The sequence below is a fragment of the Xenopus tropicalis genome, chromosome 9 (assembly GCF_000004195.4).
Source record: "Xenopus tropicalis strain Nigerian chromosome 9, UCB_Xtro_10.0, whole genome shotgun sequence".
Classification (NCBI taxonomy): Eukaryota; Metazoa; Chordata; class Amphibia; order Anura; family Pipidae; genus Xenopus; species Xenopus tropicalis.
In genome coordinates this window covers 50,905,799-50,928,718 of record NC_030685.2, presented here as the reverse complement: position 1 = coordinate 50,928,718, position 22,920 = coordinate 50,905,799, and the positions used below count along the sequence as shown (strand labels likewise).

The window sequence follows — 22,920 nt, the reverse complement described above, 5'->3', positions numbered from 1 at the left end:
GAAACAGTACTTATGGCTTGTCTCAGCTAAAGAATCCTCTGTGGACTTTAGAAGAATCCCCATATTTTGTATGATAGTATTTTGCTGAAAACCATGGAGAATGCCTACTGCCTGAAAAATATGGCAACTTCCATTCATATGTATGGAACAAGTATACGGGGAAGGTAAATTGAGTGAACAAAATAAATAGCATTAGTTACAGAGCCTTTTATTTTTATGCATTCTATTTTTTTGTAAGTGGAAGTTGTCATATTTACTGGTAAAACAGGTACAATGGAAATTACTTAAATTTACTCAGATTACACTGTGCCCCCTGGTAGAGCTACATTTTTACACTCATTTTTCAGATAATTGATGTCATAGAATACATTTTGGAAACTGGTTTGAAAAAGGCTAAGGCAAAAAAAACTTTATTCTATTTTGACCTTAAGAAAGTGGTACATTTTGTGCGCTAATGCTGCTTGCTACATCCCATGTAGATAGTAACTATGTTAAACTTATAAATACATTTCAAAATGGCATGGTATAGGCTGCTAAGGCAAATGGCATTCTTAAAGCTGCAGCGCCCTCTACATCCCCAACCCATTAGCGTACAGAAAGAGCTATAGGATGCAGATTCAGCAGTTAATGTATAGGCTTTGCCTTTCATTGTGTTACATCTCTAACTGAATTATTATAATTTGCGTCTGGAGGCAGAATCAAGGGTCATAGCTAGGATAACCAAATGGAGCAAATACTTTGTTTTTTTTGCTTGCGATTGTGTTATAATGATTGATACTCAGACACTCAGGACAAAGAAAACTGATTAATGAGGTAAAAAAAATCAATCAATGACAGAAGAGGGATGGGGCAAGGGACTGATAACAAGTTATATCTTGATAACTGGAGTTTCTATTAGAAAAGTAAATGTAATGCATTTGTATGCTCTGAAATTAGGCACAACCACTATGTAAATTGAGCTAATGAATAATCCATGCCCTAACAGGGGAATTGACATTTAACACCATAGTGCAAATGTAAAGCTTCTCTTTAGGCCACAGAGAGCAGAATTTAAACAGAACTAGATTTAATAGTGCACTTTAGAACTTCCATGCTTATTACAACTTGCTCTTAGTGCCATTGGCCAATGTGCCTAATCATCCTGCTTTGATGAAGTGCAAACAATTTCTGGTATTAACTGGAATTCTGGGGAAAATGCTGCATTGTGGCATTTTTCACTTTATCTCCCGGCACTGCAGTAGATCACCAATGACCAATTCATCGTGAATACTCGAATACTCCATGCGAAATGTGCCAAGCAATAACAGCTGAACTTAATAGCTTAAGCACAGGAGAAACCTTACTTTAATCACTAATAAAAACCATAAAGGTGATTTACTGATTTTAGATTTCCATGATTTTCAATTCTATTGGCACATAAAATTAGATATCAGTATTAAAATTTAAGAATCTTCTGTTTATTTGTACATATTATTTGCAACAGTAAAAGGCATTGTGGCCTGCAATTTAAGATCTAAAGAATATGGCATCTCTGTTGTGTTCATGTGTATGTGTATGTCTACTTGTAAAATGCCTCATTTGACCTCAGGCTTCCTGTTACCTCTATTATAGTGAGTCTATTAGGCACCAACAGTGCTGAGCACTAATACAGTTGCTATAGACTTGAGGGCTTTTTAATTAATTCAGTGGCGCACACTATGATCTTGCATCTTAATTCATTCCAAAGATGAATACAGTTTTGCAGTGTTGCTGCCAAAGTTGTCGAAAGTTTTGTCTTTCCAAATATAGACTAAAGTTTTCTTGTGTTTCTGTGATACAGAAATAGTATGCTAGGGGTTCAGGAATTCATAGAACAAAGGCAAGTAGTTAAGACTGAGTCTTGAGGTAAATGGAAAATGCATTTTTTATTAGACGACACTGCCAAATTATATCAGTTTTGTGTTTTTTATGATAAAATATGAGAAGCAATATATTTATGGCCACTAGGGGGGTTATTGCAGTCTCTGGAGAAGGTCTCACCAGAGGAAGCTTGTATTCATATGTAGATAAGCACACATACCCTGTCTTCTTTTATTTTACAAGTACTGTTTTTTTTCAGGGGAAGTGAATAGATGATAAGCTGTAATTACAACTAGGGTGTATCTTCCTTTTAACAGCACGCAGAGGACACTGAATTTGTGATATGTAGTTCTGGCTAATGGGTATATGTTTCCACATAGCTGTGCAGCAAATCGCTACATCCTTGAGGAAAAAATGCCAGTGCTGCCTGACAGTATAAGTGATGAGCTAAAGCAGGTGTTCAGCAGGAGCACAATGTACAGCTATCCACCTGGCCTCCAGTTATCAGACAGCCCTCATGCCCTTCAGTAAAGGCACAGTGTTAGGAACACCATATATTTGCTGATTTTGTCACATGTCAGTCACTTTGCCTCCACCTTAAATGTCATGTATTTAAAAAGGTTAAAAATGCTTGCATGTATTGGTATTATTTGGCTCTCTGAAGATGCTAGGGGGGGACTGTAATTTAGAAATAGCCGTGAAGCCAGAAATTAGCATAACTCTCTTAGCATACCATCATTAAAAGCAAACGTTATTGAAGTTCTTCCCACGGGATTGTTGCAAATGCCTGTTAAATCAAAAATATATACCAATTATGAGCCCACAGGCCAATCTGTAGGATATAAGGCAGTTTTTTACTGGTCCAAGAAACCAAATGCTGCCTCTTTCTGTTGCACATGGAACACTCACATATAGGTTTATGTTTATAGGGTTATCATTCCAAATGCTTATGTGGGAGCCCCATAGAAAATATTATTATTATTATTATTATGTAAAACAGTGTCCCCTGGTGGACACATTTTCTTGTGATAGACTGCTGCTTGTAAAGTATTTTTTCCCTTTAAACATAGCTATATTTCCGGGCAAAGTGATCTTCTGGTGACAATAATTTAAATTCCTACACCTCCTTAAGGATGGAAAAATGGAGGGGTTTTGTTCTGGAAAAGTGTGCCCAACTTTGCTGAATAGAATAGACAAACACTTTCCCTTTAAAGATCAAATGCTTTTAGTTTTTCATTGTGTCTTTTGGGCATCTAATGCCCTGCAGTAAAACAGTAAAATGCTACTGACATTAGAATCCAGATGTTAGTTTGGTAGATAAAGCTTCTTCTAATGCTATGCCTGGGGCTGGTGCAGCAGGACCATATTTTAATCCCTTTACTGCCATATGGCCATAGCAGCACATTATCTTTAATTTGCTACTGGCAGCAGTGGGGTTAAGTGAAATGAGTTCATCAGTCACTCAGTGTTTCACTTAAAATAACAGTGCTTTGTATGAGTTTAAACAATGCAAGGAACTTGCTAAGGTAATTAATTAATACACGGAGATGGAATGATCTGTGCGCAGGGGGTTATATTTAAATAATGGAAAGAAATGAAACATAAGTCCTTATAAAGGAATATGTTCCAATTATAAGCACCAATCTATATGTCATATTCTGATGCTGCGTGCAGGGAAATTCCAGTCATTACTGAATATCATAGTTCTATCAAGTAATGCAGGGGCTGTTCTTATACTTTGTCTTGTCAAATAAAAAGGATCCCTATGCCCCCTTCTTGCAATGGATGAACACATCATCATTTTGAAGGTGTATCCAGGGGCCTTATAGTGTTTGGCTATTTATGGCCATAGGTCTGTGCAGCAGACTGCCTTGGGGCCAGCGTTTGGGCACACAGTCATTTTTATACACTTCACACGCAGGCAGCTGGCATTTTGCTTCTCTGATGTCTGTGTCTGAAGGAGGACACTTAAGTCTGTCCTAAATCTAGCTATGTAATAAACTGACTGTGTGGGTGTTGTAAATACTTAAGCACACACACACGCTTTTTATTATTGTTTATATGGTTCACAAAAGCAAACCACTTGAAATTTAGCTGCGAGTTTCTGTGGGAATAAGAGCAATAGTTATATCTGTGTGTGTGCTTGGCAGGAACATGAAATATGATGATAACCAAAATAAGGAAGTGTGTTTTTGGAGATTGGGTTATCTTTCCCTAATCAGCTTACTGTATGTTTCTAACTATTAAGGAGGAACCATGATAGCAATTACCATCATCGAAGTTTCCTGTCCCAATTCTTCTTGATTTATAAAAGTTACTAATAACTATACAGTGAGGTTGTTATATGCAATTAATGATTTTAATTAGCACTAATTTGTAAAACTCTTTAGCAGCTGGAGATGTTCTGAAAATGTTACCACAGAAATGAATAAAAACAATATATATATATATCTCAAAAATAATGGTGTGAGTGAACATTGAGAGGTTATTATTATAGTCAGAGAATGTCACTGAGCTGTGAACACATGATTACAATGTGTCAATTTGTGGAGTAAATGCCTCTGGGGTGACCTGTGTAATACAATGCTCTTTAGAACAGAGTTTTGCAAAGCATTGTGGTCCTGCACTATAGAAACCCTTGCAGAAGAAAGCATTTCTTTCTGGGGGCTTAGGAAGCTGTCAAGTACAGATAAGGCTCTTGATCTAATCCCTTAGGGACACCGGTTTGTATTATAAAGGAAAAAATTAATTTCTAACTACTGGGATTCCAGCCAAATTATGTGACCTTAGAACGGTGCAGCTGCAGTGTAAAAATAAACCACCGATAAGTGAAATCTGTGAATCCCACCAGAGTGGATGGCTAGAACAGAGCTTGTTTAAGTCCCCTTTCCCGAGTAAGGGTGGGCTGCGTACTGCTATAGAATGCCCACCAGTTGAGTCTAACAACAAAGGCACTTTGAAAAGCTGTATTTTGCACTTTTTTTCTGGGGAAGTGTAAAACAGAGGATGGGGGGAAATACAAGTTTAATACTTTGTTGGACCAATTATAATCAGTACAATATGTTTGCATGTAAATTATGTGTTTACAGTCAAATTTTTCAGTAAAGGTTTCTGTCCTGTACAATATATATAAACAGGGTATTGAGGGAAAAGTGACTCAATCATTTTGTGTCAGACCTCCAGATGCTTGATTTTTCTTTTCATTTTAATAGAGCTCATGTGACACCAAAAGATCAAGTTCTGTAGAATCAGTTTGTTTTCAGAAAAAAGGTCCATATCATTTCCACTTTTATCTTTTGTGTGTTAATTTAATATTAGTCTAATATGTGTTGCATTTTTCCTGAGAAAAATTCCCATCAGAAAATTTTATACAGCTAAAGCCTTTTACTTACAGTTAGGGAATTTCCTTATTGTGAATTGGCTGAGCATTTCCATTGAGTCAGCTTGCAAGTGATAATTTTAGAAATTTTTGTTTCCGGACATGAGATGCTGCACAGAATATATATTATGCCCAGCACCAAGTGTCTGAGTGACATGCTGGTAAAGCAAGGCCACAAAGGCCTTTAGGGATGGCATGCCGTCCCGAAATTTTTCTCCCATACGGAGCAATAGGGACCTCTCCCCACTGCTCCGTATGTGAGAACGGGGGGTGGCCTTGAGGCACCTGGATAAGAAATTCGGCGCTGAAAGTCCTAATAAAGCCCTGCATAGTGTGCCTCTTCTTTTCTGTGTTACGCAAGTCTTTTCTGGCCAGTACCCAGGCACATAATTATTGTAGCTTGCTGTGTGTACCAGATTCTCTATTTCTTAGTCTCTCAACAGTATGAAATAAGGAGAAAAAATTATATTCCCTGGACTTAGTCCTGCACTGTACTGTGAAATTCATGGCAAAAATACGGCATTGGTTAATGCTTTTGAGTGCTCAAAATAGGTAAAAGAATGTATTTGTTTGTATAAGATATACTGCAATTGGGACCTGATTCATATGTCTCTGAATGTTAGCACATGCTCTTTTTAATGTAAAAGCAAGTTGTATTCTAACATTAATAACCTTCTCAAAGTATTAGGTGTCTCTCCTGAGGTTTGTTTTCTTCCAAGTCTGTTATCGGTTGATATTTGATAGAATAAGGCAAACAATCATGTTATGGTGGGAAAATGATGTCATGTGTGTGAATTCATCGAGCAAGCATTTGATATGGATCTTAGGTTAAAGCTTAACCCATTAACACTAAACAACGCAGCTTTCATTTTAACCATTTTAACCATTTTTTAGCATCTATGCAAAATGGAAAAAAGCCATTATACCTATGCTGTCTACAGAATGTGATCTCTTAAGTGATGGCCAATATAGACATGTCAATGATGGACCTAGTGACTGAAAATTGTATACATTTCTTTAATAATTGAGTTAAAAAACTGGATTACTGGTAGTTGCCAGTAATTAAATTTGACAGATTCAAGTGAGTACAAATAGAAACTGTTTATACTTATCAGTCTATATTATGGGCAGTTTTATTTAGATATATAAAGCCACACATACATGACACAAACCATGTTCTCTTTTTGTAAGTAATGAATTCCAGTTTCAGAATGAGAAATGTTTTCCTATGGCACACAGGGTTTTGACTCCAATAGGAAACACCTAACTTCACTATTTCAGACTTTTCTCTGCCTAGTGAAGGCAATGCATTGACAACTGAAGTCAGTGGGAGGCAGCAGGAGTTATTAGCCGCTTCTTCAGAAGGCTGAAATGTGCTGGCAGAGACAGTGTCCTTTGTGCCATAACTTTAAATGTATTTACATTTGTCCCCTTATTGGAACCCACTCCATATCATGTTTAGTGTGTATAGTGGATTTTCTGTCCTTATCCTTTTCACTTACACAGAATTCTTCCTGTTTAATTTTAGACAATGAAAGATTTATTCTGGACTCCTCCTCTCAACTTTCTGTGAGGGAGTCTTCTTTGCTGCAATTTTCAAAAGAATGACCTTAAGCACATGACACAACTTTATAAGTCCCAGTTTTAGAATTCTATTAAACTGTATACGTACGCTTTTGTTGCCCTATATACCCTGTATGATCACTACTGTATGATGACATACATCATGCTGTTGGTGAAAATGTATAAATGCACACACACAGAAGTCAACTCCATATGTCCAGCATTTTGGATACTGGAAAAAGTCTAATCATTTTGACATTACTGCACTGTAGCTATAGAAAAACCTGTGCTATAAGCTCTGATAACCTTGTGCTATAAACTCTGATAAACCCCTTGTGTAGATTCTAGCTTGATGCCGAAAACACGAGAATTGACACATCACCCTTAGAGCCTGGCTTATGATGCTATGATTCATTAAACAATTTTGGTTAGGTTGCTGCCTGGCAGTCACATTTATGGCAAAAGCTCATGATGTCACGTAGTGCTTTTTACGGTAATAATCTTCCACCCAAGGGAGATTGCAATTCTCAACAATGGCTGTAAGAAATCTATTCCTGCCTTTTCCTTGGCTTTTCTGAGACTCTCGGGGGGGAATGAAACATTCATAACATGAAGGAACAACAGAGTTGAAGGAGCAGACGCTAGGATTACTGTGGTCTAAATTGGCATGTCTGAAAGAGCAGGCCTCCAGTTTTAGAAAAGCTTGGAGGAGAGCCTATTCATTTACTCTTTATTTAGTGAGACCAAATACAGTGGCGGCAGTATTATTTTCGTTTTCTTTCGTTATTTCTAAAACACATTTTCTTAAGACAAGCATCACAAAATAATGCCAGCATAAAAAAGGATTTCTAATTAGTGGATAAAGAGTGTGAAAGATTCTTCTATCTCTGGGGAATTGAACCGGTTTAGCTCATCTGCAGAATGATTCTCTTTAGCGCTAAGCCATTAGTACAGCTCTCAGTGAATGTGTTGGTTATTCAGCTTCACTTAGGCCACAGGGAAATCTCTCGACCACTTCACACATTCCAGCATGTGGTTTTTAATTTAATTTATTTATACAAACAAAATTACATTTAGGTCAAGATATGCCTCTCTGATCAGGTGTTCCCAAAATAACTGCTTTCTTCTAAATACTCTGTAAATAATTTACAGTTCATTTATATCTCTTCACTTGTATATTTTTTACATGTAATACAGTTTATTTTAGGTATTGCAACATTTTTCAAAAGCCTGCAGTGCACATGTTTCAAGTCAGCTGTGGAAAAATAGAATGACAGCAGTATATACAGAATATGTGAAAACTCTGGGTGGGATTTCATAGAGGTATTGTAACCATGTAGGCAGAATGCCAGTTGTGCACCATACACTAAGGGGCACATTTACAAAAGCACGAACGCTCCGAGCGTATTTTCGCCTATTTTTTCAGGCGTCCGCACGACTTTTTCGTACGGCGCACGACTTTTTCGGACGTTTGCACGAAAAAATCGGAAAGGTTTTACCGTTTTTACAATTGTTCGATACGAAAATTTCGTGACTTTCGGATTGCAAATAAGATATTATCGTGACTAATACGATTTTTCCGTAAGCATTTTCGTGATATTTGCGATCTTCCGAAATTTTCGTTTCCAATACGATTTTTTCCCATTCGTGATTCGGATTCGTGGATTAGTAAATGTGCCCCTAAGCGTCATCATAGCATGCCAGAATATTTATTGCATCCATATTTCTTTTTCTTTTGTTCATAAATATTTTTTCTCTCTTTAAATAAGTGCTCTATACCCACACCCAGCTCTTTAAATACCGGTAAGTGCACTATACCCACACCCCAATTTTTATATAATCAAATCCAAATGGATACTCTGCTGATTCATAACAGCAAGAAAAGCACATGCAATGGCATTGGCACAAACATCTGCTTATTATGTGCATGAACCAGAAGAAATGTCAGCCCTCTGTTGTTACAATATATTGATCTACTGTCAATGATATCAGATTAAAGGACAATGCATTCTAATAGCCTGACATAAGAAGGTGAAGACATAGGGGCAGTATCTGAACATGAAATAGTTGGCAGACACCAATCTGTGACTTCCATTGTAGGTCCCCCAAGGAGTCCGATACACGATATATGCACAGATTTTTTTCGTTAGCTGATCAAAACAACTGATGGCCATGGTAGGAAAATCAGGACGATAATGTGGAGCCCACACACGGTCTGAAAATCCATATTTTATCAGTACGTGTATGGCCATCTTTGGATTAAACTTTAAGGGTGAGGGTGTTTTTATCTTCACCCTCATAATTTATATACAGTATTTCTTTATTTTCATAATTAGATAAATCGTATTTTCTCCACACTGTTCCACTGTATTTGTGGCCCTTCAGTCTTTAGTTTAATGATTAAGCATGTTTTACTTTTATTCTATATATTTCAGTCTGTAGATTCATGACTGCTCAGTAGGTCATAGCTTGAAACTCCAGACCGTCATTAGTACTAGTGGAATTATATTAGCTGTTATGTCCGGAGCAAACAGGATGTAAATATTCCCTAACGCCATTAAATCATCTATACTCTGCACCATCAAAATTACATTTGTTTGTGTTATGAAATTACCAAAACTCACATTTGCAGCAGATGAAATTATGAAAGGCAGAATAGATATTTCCATCAAAGAATTAGTTAAAAGGAAAAAAATATTAAATGAACATAAATGGTTTGCTCCTTTATTTGAAAATCAATAGATAGCGGTTGTTTTGATTTTGTTGGGTCACAATATTATTATTTATACAAATGTAGAAATGCTAGTATTTTTGTTTGCATAATATTTCTTTTGTTTTTTCTTTATCTATTTGGTATTGCTAGCTATTTTTATCTACTTTGGATAATGATAGCCTAAACAATCCATATCCTACTCCTGTATGACCAATGTTCTTTGCAGCTTAACTTAAATGTGCCAAAGACAGCTATTGAGCACAGAGCAACTCAGGTTTATATAATTGCTTACACAGTAGGGCTCTTACCCATGTCTCTAGCCAGATTTTCCTATAATTTGATGGAAAACACCTATCCCTATCTTTTTTTTGTAAAAAAATATTAGGGCACTGAATTCTGCTCTACATTGACACTGATGACCCATTGAAAGCTACAGGCGATGATTGTTTGTTGGTGTCATAACCACAAGCCCTGACTTATACAGTATTTAGCCATTACTAAAACTGTGCCCAAAAAGCAGACTGAATCCATATCTGAATCCACACGCAGATTGATGTCCAGCTTTCACTGTCCAACTGGCTACCTGTTGGTTACCTTGATCAGATTTCTTTTTTTCCTATTAAAGATAAAGGGGGAGATTTATTAAAATGTGAGATTGGAGTTTACCACAGAAAAAGGCACCCACTTTCTATTCAGTACTGTGGGATTTTTAGAAGTGTATTTATCATTGGGTGAAAGTTTGAGTTCACCATTTGATAAATTTGCTTCTAAAAATCCCATAGGAATGAAAAGGAAGTGGGTGAATTTTTAGTGATGAGCTCTAATCCCACATTTTAATAAATATGACCCTAAGGGGGATATCTATACACATTTCAAGTTTTTCATGGTTCATGATTCTGCTTTTAAAAAACTCAAATTCAAATTATAGTTCAAAAACTCAAATATCTGGTATTTATTAAGTGCAAAAACCCCAAAAACTCAAATGTAAAAATTTGCCATTTAAAAGCTTGCAAGTTTCTATAAAAAGTCAATGGGAGTTGGCCTAGGCAAAGTCAAGCCATATTTGCAAACATTCGAACAAGTTTTGCTTATTAATAAATAAGTGAGCATTCAGTATGCAAGTTTACTTGAATTAGAAAAGCAAACTCAAATTCACAAACTCAAAAAACTGATAAATAAGTGTGCTATGATTTAAAGCAGTGGACCCCAACCAGTGGCTCACCACCAACATGTTGCTCACCACCCCCTTGGATGTTACTCCCAGGGACCTCAAAGAAGGTGCTTTCTTTTGATTTCCTGGCTAGCTATATATATATATATATTTATATACTGACACAGACACAGAAAAGTTCAGAAGACCTGCAATGCCCCCTAATTATTGCACTTTTTATTTTACAACTTTTAAATCATTCTGTGTAATTTCCCTGAATGTTAATTCTGACTGAATAAACGGAAGTGTTAAGAAATCAGTTGCTGCGTTTAGCACAAGAGGGAAAAGTAAAATTATCCTGTCACCAAATGAATGCCTTTTACAGCCTGTCCGTTGTCATCTTCTTACATTTTGTTGCTCAGAGCCACGCGGCACATGAGCGGGTGAGGAAGAGCGCTGAAATGAATTAAAAGTGCATCAAGTATAATTATCTCTGTGCTCCAATTATTCAGTTACTATGACATGCAATTAGATACAAAACAATGGAGGCAGAATAAGGTGGCTTTAGGGAAGATGACATCTTTTCAAAGATGAAATTCTTTCCAAGTCGTAACCTATTAGGAACATTTGTTTTAAAAATATATATTTCCTATGTCATTTTGGTCAGATCTATCTGGAAAAATGGTATTTTCTGAGAACTGAAGAATACCTGATGTGCAGACTTTACTCACCTCGAATGATGCTTTAGATTTCTTAACTTGCAGACTGTTTTTCCCATCAACATGTCAGCTTGATTAACTCTTTAAATGTCTAGTTAATAATGTAAGCCCAGCAAACTGCCCTGTGATTGGTGTCTTTCTATAGCAGGTCTCTGGATGACCTTTGCAGCTGATTTATCATTGTAGAGCTTAGCTGAAATCATACAAATTGGAATGTCAAAAGTGATCTAAAGTTGAACAGTTTACAGTCATAACTTTATTGTGACAGTTTCTTCCTCACTGTACAAGCAATATTGTACATTAAAGCACCAATATAATTGAAGCTATTTTTGTTGGAAAAGCTTCTACCTTTTTTAATTTTATGTTTCTGAGTTAGAAAAACCATAGCATGTAAACATTATCTATTAGAAATGTAGTTTACCTTGGAACTTAACACAGCAAGCAGTGATATTCTAAGACAGATTACAGATGGTCTAATTCTTGTTTTAATAAATTTTTAATTATTTGCCTTTTTTTCTGTACCTCTGTGGGTAGTTGCCAGGGTCAGTGACACCCGGCAACAAGTAATCTGATTCCAAATGCAAGAATTTTACACTGTTTACTGTGTATTTTCAGCCCTAATCTTTTAGCAAGTGGATTTTCCACTGGTACACATACCGACTCGTGTGCCTATTATTCTTAGGGGCACTGTCATATACTTTCAAAGGAAGCTGCTGAGCCAAAAGCCTTGTATTAGCAGTCTAAAACTCAGATCTCAGATACCACTAAAAACTGAAAATTAATATAAGAACTTGTTTGCTTTGAAGAACTTAATCTGTTACAAAACTTGCAACTTTTATTTTATTCCTGTTGTAGGCCAGATCTTTAGAATTTAATGTATGCATGGAAGTTGGAAGTCAGTAACAAATAAGTAGGAAGTTAGTAACGAAGTAGGAAATAGGTAGGGACATTCAGAAGCCTTTTTTTGTGTAGGAAAGAATGTCTGGTTTATTTGCCTATTATATAATAATTCTTCATTTGAGATTGTGTTACATGATAGTAATGGAATTCAGATATAAATAATGATTGTAAGCAAGCAAAGAGAAAGTTGCTGTGTTGACAGCATGTTGAAACCATTAGTTGTTTGAGAAAACTTTGTTTGTTTGCACTAAAGTTTGTTCTTGGAACATCAGGATGTTGGGGTGGTCACATCTGTTACTGGCTGCTTATGCTTCACTTGAGAAAGGGTTAAAATAATTTGGGGCAGAAACTTTAATATGGGCGAACTGCTAAAAGAATGAACACCAGCTGCTGCGTCATGTGGTAAACATCAGACAGGCCCGACCTGCACATTATCGGGACATTAAAACAAAACCACATACTGTACACAGCTAAGACAACAATAACAAATTCCGATGAAGTGCAGAATGCTTATGATTAAGACCACAGGCCAAGATAGTGGTTATCTGACCAGCTGACATGGTTTTGCAGCAGGCCATACAAACAAAAGGCTCTTCACATATTGGATTGTGGAAATTGTGGCTCTTTGTATCTTTTTTTTTTTATTATGAACATTGTAGTTAAGCTACATCTGAAAAGCATACTTAGGGGCAAGTTTACTAATGCACGAACGCTCTGAGCTTATTTTCGCCGCCTTGTTCTACGCTTGCGTGACTTTTTCGCACTCTTGCACGAAAAAATCGTAAAGGATTTCCCGCTGTTTACAATCGCTCGGTTTGAAAATTTTGTGACTTTTGGATCACCAATACAATATTATCGTGACTAATGCGATTTTTTCGTAAGCATTTTCGTGACATTTGCGATCTTAAGAAATTTTCGTATCCAATCCGAATTTTTCCCATTCGGGATTCGAACTCCTGATTTGATAAATCTGCCCCTTAGTGTTGCTGTCTATTAATATTTGTAAATCTTTGGTGTAGGATTTTAGCATGATGAGACCAGATGGCTTTAGGTGTGTATGCAAATAGTAGGATATTGGAGTCTGTCTCCTTGTCATGACATCAGTATGTATAGATTAGCTATAGGTGGGATTGGGGAGGGTAAATAGAACAAGTGCTACATTAAAGTTTTTTTTGTTGCTTCAAGTAAAATAAATATACAGATATATAAATATATATAAAGTACAAGCATGCAGTTAAATGTACTAAATACTGTCTGTTGGCAGTGGAATATTATAGTAGGGGAGTGCCACTTGCAACCAAGTGGAGAAACATAAATGCACCCTGTGTATATTTACATTTTTAGGTCTAAAAATTTTATAGATGCTTTGTTTATAAACCTGCAGTGTAATGGGCACCGCCTGTGGTGTCTATAATATAAACAATATAATCCAACTTCAATACCCTATGAGAGTTGGGTTATTTCCTGAGAACAGGCTGAATTCCCAAAATATTAGTGAGAGCATGTGGGAAGTAAATGACTCCTTGTGAAATCTAGGAACTGAAAGTAAACATTCTGCAATAGGACTTCCTGTTGTGAAGTTCTGTTCCTAAAATGTACCAAATGAGGTAAGGGATTCATTTGGTCTTCTGTCTTCCCTTCGTGCAAAGTAATATTACATGCAAGATTTATTATGTTGCTGGAAAATACCCAGTTTAAACAGTGTTACCAATCATAAAATCAGAATGTAATGTACTTACCTCTTTCTGTATATCTGCAGAATAATGTAGCCAGTTTGTTACTCCCTACACAGCCAGAAGACATAATTATAGATGTACTATAAGCTGGACATTGATACAGTAGTTGCCTGTATTCGCTTTTGTATTGCATTGGCCAAAGTATAAACAAGCTTAATTATGTAAATAAAATATAAGTGCCTGGTTCAGTACATACAACTCAGTCAGGGTTTGATCTCCAGGTATTGCTGTAAATTGGCTGGCAGGAGACCGGTACTGGCCAGGCAGTGTTCAGATTTTGTACACAATAGAAGTCTTCCCAGACTCATGAATCTTGAAGCATCATTTCCCTTCAGTACTTGGCAAACTGCAGGTATGCAGCAAGAGCATTTGTCCCTAGACACATTTTTTCCAGCACATATATAACCCAAAAGGAAATAAACATGCAGAGGCAGTGACATTTTCAATACCTGCAAGCTTATTGTACTGTGTAACATCAGACCTTGGTAAACACTTGAAAGGAAGTCCCTTTTGCCATAGCAAAACAATACAATCTGTAATTTATACATCTGGTACTTTAGGAGAATTGTTTTTTAGGTGGTACATACATACATACTGTACATAGATATAAATCAGCATATAATATTGTAAACAGGCAAAAACGTATTCACAGGTCCTTTAGGGCTCTGGTACACGGGGAGATTAGTCGCCCGCGGCAAAACTCCCTGCTCGCGGGCGACTAATCTCCCCGAGTTGCCTTCCCCCTGCCATCCCACCGGCGAACATGTAAGTCACCGGCGGGATGGCAGACGTGGCGGGGCGATTTCGGGAAATCGCCGAAAAAGACTCGCGAGGCTACTAAGTGAAAAAGACTACTAAGTGCTGAGACCCTTAGTAGCCAATCAGATATTTGCTTTTGTCTGTGTAATTGGCATTAGAATAATTAACACATTAATCTCTCTTGTCTCAGGATACCTTTTTAAGCACTGGGGGCAAAGAGAAACACTTGTTTCCTAGTGATTTTTTTGTCTGCATTTTAGCTGTTTTGTAGTGAAATCATTGATGTATTTTTTCATGAGGAATAGGAATGTTGAGCTGAAAACTGTCAACTCCTTGGATCTATTAGGTGGATTGCTAGTGTTGTTTTGGGTTTTTTGCACAATGAAAATAAAACAAAACAAAAAAAACCAGCAGACAAAATGCTAGCAATTTGCTCCATGTACCATATACCTAAAAGGCCTCTGTCAGGTGGAGTGGAAAGAGGACTGGGATCTTCATTATTTACATGTGAGTTGTCAGTAGATTAAATTTCATAAAATGTTCTTGTTGCAAGAATCCCCCCACTTTAGAGAAAAAAGGACAAATAAGTAAAATGGTGCTGCACACATTCATGGCAAATTGCATGTGTTGGATTAGAAACACATTTCATGCGTTTCAAACCAGACTAGGGCAACGTTCAGTTTTTTTGTTTTTTTTTTAATTCAACAACTATATCTTGTATTGAACTGTGCCCTTCTTTATCAGTAATCAAGTGGTACAGTTATATATTGTGTTCAGTGATATTTACATTATAGCTCTTTGTATTTTAGGTAAAGCCATGTATAAAAAGATGTTTATGCTTCTTTCACCAAATATCACACTGGTCTGCTTCACTAATGAGTTGATTGTATCCATCATAGTAGAAGCTGTGAGAAAATTTTCCATAACTAACATTTTTGAACATGAAAAACATGTAAAATATATTAAAGTTTAAGCAACTGTGTAGAAATTTACATAGCAAAGAGCTCCTTCAATGTGATGTTGAGTGGAACTGTACAGATGACTTATATATGCAAAGGAGCCGATAATGACAAACCTTATTTATCTTTACAGGAACCTGTGGCGGTCGTTTAAATGCCAAAGATGCTGGTTATATCACATCCCCAGGGTACCCAAATGATTACCCACCTCATCAGAACTGTGAATGGATAATCAGTGCTCCAGAACCCAACCAGAAGATTGTACTTAACTTCAATCCTCACTTTGATATTGAAAAACACGACTGCAAGTAAGATCTCTACCTGTGCTATTTTTGCTCATTGGTAACAGTAGGGTTGTTGATATCAAGGGTTAATATCAGCCCTTTTTTTCCATTTTCCCCATATAGTTGGCTAATTATATGTTATACCCGCATTATTGGTTACCAACTCTTAGCCATAGAGTTTTTGACAAATGAAAAAAATATGTGAAAATAATTTAACAAAAATTACCTCAACCCCCCATTGTTAACCACTTGGAATCCCATTCCTTATTGCAATTATATGCTTACTGGTTTCATAAAATGCACAGTTGCCAGTGAATAGAAAAATATCTGCTACAGAAATATATATATATATAAATTCTAACTGTGTTAGCTTTCAGACTTCTATGCAGGATTGAATTGTGATTTTGCCAACCTGTACACTTATTGTACATGCAGTTTGACTTACCTGCTTCCAATTTAGAGGACCTTTGACCAGCCTAAGACTTTCATAGCACAACATTTTTATTACGTTGTTCCTTACTAGATGCCCAAGACACTTAAAGGGGTGGTTCACCTGTAAGTTAACTTTTAGTATGTTATATATATAATATATATATATTTTTTAACAACTTTTAAGCTGGTCTTCATTTTTTCTTTTTTATAGTTTTTGAATTTTCTTCTCTTTATTTGCTTTCAGATCGGGGTCACTGACCCCAACATCCAAAAAATCAAATGCTCCATAAGGCTATTTTATTGTTGTTGCTACTTTTTATTGATCATCTATATCAGGGGTCCCCAACCTTTCTTACTCGTGAGCCACAGTCAAATGTAAAAAGACTAAAGTAAAAAGTACATGGAGGAGCCAAATAAGGGCTAAGATTGGCTATTAGGGAGCCTCTATGCACACTATCAGCTTACAGGGGGCTTTATTTGTTACTAAATCTTGTTTTAATTTAACCAAAAATTGCCACCAAGTCAGGAAAACTACCTGGTTTGAGGGCACTTAGAGCAACACCCGAGGGGTTGGTGAGCAACATGTTTTCCCCGAGCCACTGGTTGGGGATCACTGTTCTATATATTAAATTCAAATTCCATCCTCTTATTTTAATCAGTGTGTGGTCTCTAAGGTAATTGGGACCCTAGCAACCTGATAGTTGCTGAAATTCCAAATTGGAAAATAACAAACAATTGCAAATTGTCATAAAATAGCATTCTCTACATTAAGGGGTGAACAACCCCTTTAAGATATGTGAACCAGGTCTCTTTCCAGTATCAGACATGTTTCACATGATGTCATTACCCTGTGGATTAAACAAAAACCTTGTTTGACCTACTGAGTTGAGGTTTCTTGAATCCTAGCACTAAGTCATTGATTGGTATCGATTGCTTGAACACACTGGAGAGTTCAAGGCCAAGCACTGGCACTCTGATTGATCTCCCCGTGATCATACTATATATAAAGCATGTGCATTTTTTCATATCACTAATGCACAGATTGCGTCATCTAGCAATGTTCACCTCTTAAAAACTCTAGGGTGTATCAGACCTGCAGATATCTTTTACTTAACCCATTAGACCATGCCATAAATTATAAAGAATTCTCAAACCCAATCCAAGCAATGACCTCAGTCACACCTATTGGGTTAAATAAACATATAACCTAACATTTGTTCAGTTCCTTAACTAAACTGAATTCTTTGGCAGATAGTTTGTTTTTTTGTAATGATTCTTATTTCTCAGAATAAAGGAAGGGCTGCTTTAAAAATGTGTTAACTCTAGTATGCACTTTGAATGCATTTTCATGTTAGAATATCCTTGTGTCATAAAATATTGATGCTCTGACCCACATATGACAGTCTGTATTTGTACATTTTGGAGGAATTCTATGGTCCATGTTTACTAAACACCAGAAAGCTTACGGACATCTTACAGTTCATTGAAACATAAGTATCCTGATATATAATATATAATAATAATATATGCCAAGCAGTTGTTTTAGGAAAGAATATATTTTTTTTTAAAAAGTGACAAGGTGCAAATGATAATTCTGATGTAGATGGTGTTAAATGGCTTTCAGAATTAATTAACACATATTGCAACAGAGAAGGTGTTAAAGGCAGAAAATCCATATTGTAAGAATAGAATCATCTGGTATCTGCTAAGGTTTATGGATACTTTTTTATTTTCCTGAATAAAGGGGTAACATTTAGGCAAGTGATTATTACCTCTCATTGCAATATTATGAAATGAAGATCCAGCAGCTTCATTAAGCACTTAGGAAGAAACACCAGACTAAAGCTGGCCATACACGCACCGATAATATTGTATTATTCGGTGCGTGTATGGCAAGTCGGCGAGCTGACTGGTATCGCAGGAGGCTGCTGATATCGGTCGACTCGCCGATCGGGCCAGTTAAAAGATTTTGATCGGGGGCCATAGAAGGCACCTGAGCAAAATCTGCCTTCAGGGCTGAATCGGCAGAAGGAGGTAGAAATCCCATTGTTTCTACCTCCTTATCTGCCGTTTCAGCCCTGAACATTAGTGGCGGATTGAATGATATTTCGTGCGACGTGTGTGGCCACCTTGATTCATACTGGGGTTGTAAAAGTAAAACTGCCATCCCTTAAAAACAGAATGGTCTAATTGTTCTACACACTAATGTTTAAGGCTAACAAGTGGCAATTGGCATTTTGTCCACCAGTGTAAATGTAGAAGCAGCCAACATGTCAATATGGCCTGTACCTTATTCCTCTGACTTCAGTTGCATCTGCCTGTCACTGCACTCAAGGAATTGATTATTACTCAAAAATAAACATGAGTATTATTGGCCTGGAACCCTTTGTGAGCAGTGAATGTCTTATGTAAAATTAAGTGTTTTTGTAAAATAATTGCAAATGATGTTGATTAGCTCTGATAGAGTATTTTATTAACTCTAGTGTTTTGTCAGGAGTGGGACCGCCATCAAAAAGCCAAGTGTAATCCTGAGGCCTAGTATAAGTATGCCTAGTTGGGACCCTCTTGATTTATCAAACAGTTCTTTGATTTGATTTCTTGTGCTGCCAGATAAAAGTGTCCAGTACAGCAATAGGTCCCTGGTGGCTCCTCTGGTCTAGTGCAGCCAACAGGCAAAGATTTCTTTGTTTCTCATTAGCATTTAATGAAAAAAATCAGCTAGTTTAAATTTCTACAGGAAAGTATCTGAGGTAAATGATAAATTGAAAAATCAAGGCCGAAGGCTATTCCCAAGGTCTGTACTTGAGAAAGCAGACTTGGCTGTTTCGTTTGCTAGATTTAAGCAAGGAGAGGCCAGGAGAGATACACATGTATAATCAGGAGGGCAGGATACACATGTATAATCAACAATAAAAATCTTCATTTCAGTGTAACTATTTGGTATTCAGATATAAAAACAAATTGTTAAAATAAAGGATTTATTATATGAGTTGCTGAAAAAAAACAGTAACCCACAAGTATAATCCAGTACTGATTATTAAGCTTCATCAAGGCAGAAATGTGTTCCTAGATCATATTTAGTGAAAATCTTTATAGCGTATTAAGAGTGTGATTAAAACTAATCAGAAGCTAAACAAGCCTCTTAAAACAATAACAAGCAGAGAAACACAAAGGCAATAAGTTCTATACATTTCCTGTGCTTGGTTTTAAATGATAGTTACTGCAAGTTGAATGCACTGACATTCTCACTCCAGCTTCCAGCTACTAACAAATGCCTATTAGCAACATTTAAACTATTTTCTAAAGGTGGCCATACATGTAGCAATTCTGATCCACTGATGTTCAAGGCTGAATCGTCAGATATGGAGGTAGAAACAATAGAAATTCTACCTCCACCTGCCAATTCAGCCCTGAATGTAGATTTTGCTCAGGCGCCATTGAAATCTTTTAACCAGGCCGATCAACGAGTCGACCGATATCCGCAGCCTTTTGTGGTATCGGTCACCTCTTCGAGCCGCCATACACACACTGAATATTGTTTTGTACGATATTATCGCTGCCTGTATGGCTGGCTTTATATTATTGGTAAAAGAGTTGTGGATTTGCCTAGCGATAACTAATGGAAACTGTGATATGCTGTAACTCTATGAGATCAGGTGTGATAAACTTTTAGAAGCAGTTATATAGTTATCTTTAGGTGAGCTGGCATGATCTGCCCACATCAGGTTAGTCTGTAACAAGACATACAGCTAGTAGTACTGATACACGCTGATTGTGACTCTGGAAGGTCATGAATTGGATATCACCCGCATAGCTTTAAATCTTAGTCACTTAAATCCAAAATTATATTCATCCACAGTACAGCAGGACTAGAAATTGCTGGCCATGTCAGCCATGTTTTGTATTATATTATCTATAGTATCTTTCATAGCAGATTCCTCAATAGGCCTGCAAGGGTCATGGAACAACCTGCCCCCAACCCCTCTAAATAATCAATGCCTTTTAAAAATGCACCCAAAATGCATCCTATCAATTCTGAAATCTGGGGTTAATTTTTTAACACAACACTGAGACAGATCTATTGACCTGCCTGCATATTTATGGGATGTCAGAGGCCATCCCTAGAGTTTTGCTGCTCATGGTTCTCTAAATTACGCTTTGCTTTTAGAGAAGTCTGTAGGGATGTGTGTTACCTAAACATCACTAACTGATCCTGCTGATGGCACAGCCTCTGTAAACAGCATTATCTCAAGTCTCATCAAGACATTATTACAAAAGTATCCCTTTGACTGCAAATGTTTGTAAATACCTTGACTATAATCTATTGAATCTGTCTACAGAATTCAAACACTAATCCACATAAAATATCCCCTTGGCCATTGTTTGTGCAGAACATTTGTTTACAATTAGAGTATTGGTTTAATCATTTGTATTCGTCAATTGACCTAGTCTTTAGAATGGACTACTTTGTAGTTAATGTGGTGCTGCCAAATCAAGGTGTTATTTTTTATGTCTTGAAATGAGCGGTGACTGAATGTCAGTGTTTCTGTCATCTACCTTCTGATATCTGATCTCCCCAAGCATGATAAGTGAATGGATTGTCACTTGTTTTGTACTTAGCTGGGGACATTGATATTTTTAGTATTGTCCACCCTGGGAGCTTGCATCAAAGTCTGACCCTCCAGCCCATTTCACTGCTAAGCCTTGCTCATTTTTATTAAGCTCTGGGAAATCTAATAAAGTGTTGCAGAAGGTAATTGATTCCTGACTCACAAGGTTTTCTTACTTGAGGGTTTTTGAGGCTGATCAAAACACACTGTATTGAGGCACACGTTTTTCTTGCATTTGTGTGAAAATCACTTAAGGGTCTGCATACTGCCCACGGGCCTTGAGATGAACTGCCCAGTATTACATATAATGGCCCCTCTCTCACTTTCTGGTTGTTACTCACTTATGACTCTGTGCATGCCAGGCAGAAGCATGACCGTTTATGTAATCTGGGCGTATCCAACCTGTGACCCTCCAGTTTTGTAGGAGCAGTAGTTCAAAATAATATCTAGGCAGCAGGTGGATGACTATGTTAACACCTCTCATTAAACTGCCAACTACAGATTTTAAGCTACCCTCAAGCATAGTCAGTATTTAATCCACTGGATTTAGCATTTATCCCTTCTCTTTTATGACCTCATCATTTTCTGCTGTATTCAACTTTGCCATTACTGTGTTATGCTTCCCAGAACCAGTACATGATCTTAAAAGCACTCGTTAAATAAAATTCTGGGATATAAAACAACCAGCATCTTACAACTACATATAAATCAATGTGTGCATTTTTGTGTAACAGCGATTTTGCATTTGCAGCAGTCTTTCTAGACGAAGCAAGCTGGGTGGCACCATTTCTTTCCTGTCATCTTTTGGCTAATTTATAGCCTTTTCTTTGATGTAGGAGGATGTTCCAAAATTGGTGTTCTGGATTTAAAACTGTAATTAAACTCCAGCTTAGACATATTTATAGAGATGATTTTAGGGGGCAGAAATAAGCTTTAATTAAAGTGTAAAACGTTTGAATGACAGCCTACAGAAAACCCCAAATTAAATACAGGCATATTTCCTCCAACAACTGACAATGGTTAAAAATGATTTCTATTGTTAGTCCACTTATTTCAGCCATCCAAACATTTCAGAACAAGACCAACAGGAAACATCTTGGTTGGAGAATAGCATGAAATATGCTGTAATAATCTATGGTCATACCATGACAGCAAGTCATAGGCAGCTGTTTAAGAGTTAAATAAAATGCTCACATGATAGCTGTTTATCCAGCGATATGATCGTTTCTGAATTATAACTTGTCATGTGCAATGTGTTTCAGTTAGGAGCCTCTCTTTCTTTATCTCTTTTTCTCCCTGTCTCTGGCTCTGGCTGATAAGCGAAAATATCAGAGAGCCCATGATTTAAAGCTAGAATGGAAAATTCAGTCTGTTCCTTCTGGTAGCATTTACTGTAAATTAAATGTATGAAGGGAGGAATGACAAGGGACATACCTAATGACATATATATATTTCATCATTTGTATTTTTATCTGTTGTATATGTATCTCTGTTATTGTTTGCTATTCTTCCTTTTGCCTTTGTAATGTGTAAGTCTTCAGCTTCTCATGAATCACAGTTGCTTATCAATTCCACTGAGGCAACTGTTCAATTGTTGTGACTTTTTATGGATCTATCTATCTATCTATCTATCTATCTATCTATCTATCTATCTATAATCATCTATCTAATCTATCTAACCTTATAAAGTAAGCACCCCTTAGACCAGTGCTATCTTGCTAAAGGCTAAAAAGTCAGTGGATTTATATTGCCTTCAACTTGCCCAATGACATCTATCTAAGACCTATTTTACAGTTATTTTACATATTATATTACAGTTGTTGGTCTCAAAACTTGGGACTTTTGTGTGATTGTCAGATATTACTCTGAAGAAGTAA

At 36.8% G+C, this 22,920-nt stretch overlaps 1 protein-coding gene across 3 annotated transcripts in view; it reads left to right on the top strand.

Moving 5' to 3' along the window:
• The window catches only part of nrp2 (neuropilin 2), a 93,632-nt gene that overhangs the window by 5,768 nt on the left and 64,944 nt on the right, over positions 1-22,920 (top strand). For all 3 annotated transcript variants that reach the window (XM_031892450.1, XM_031892451.1, NM_001100235.1), the window contains 1 exon segment: positions 15,851-16,025. In XM_031892450.1, coding sequence (XP_031748310.1) covers positions 15,851-16,025 — 175 coding nt within the window.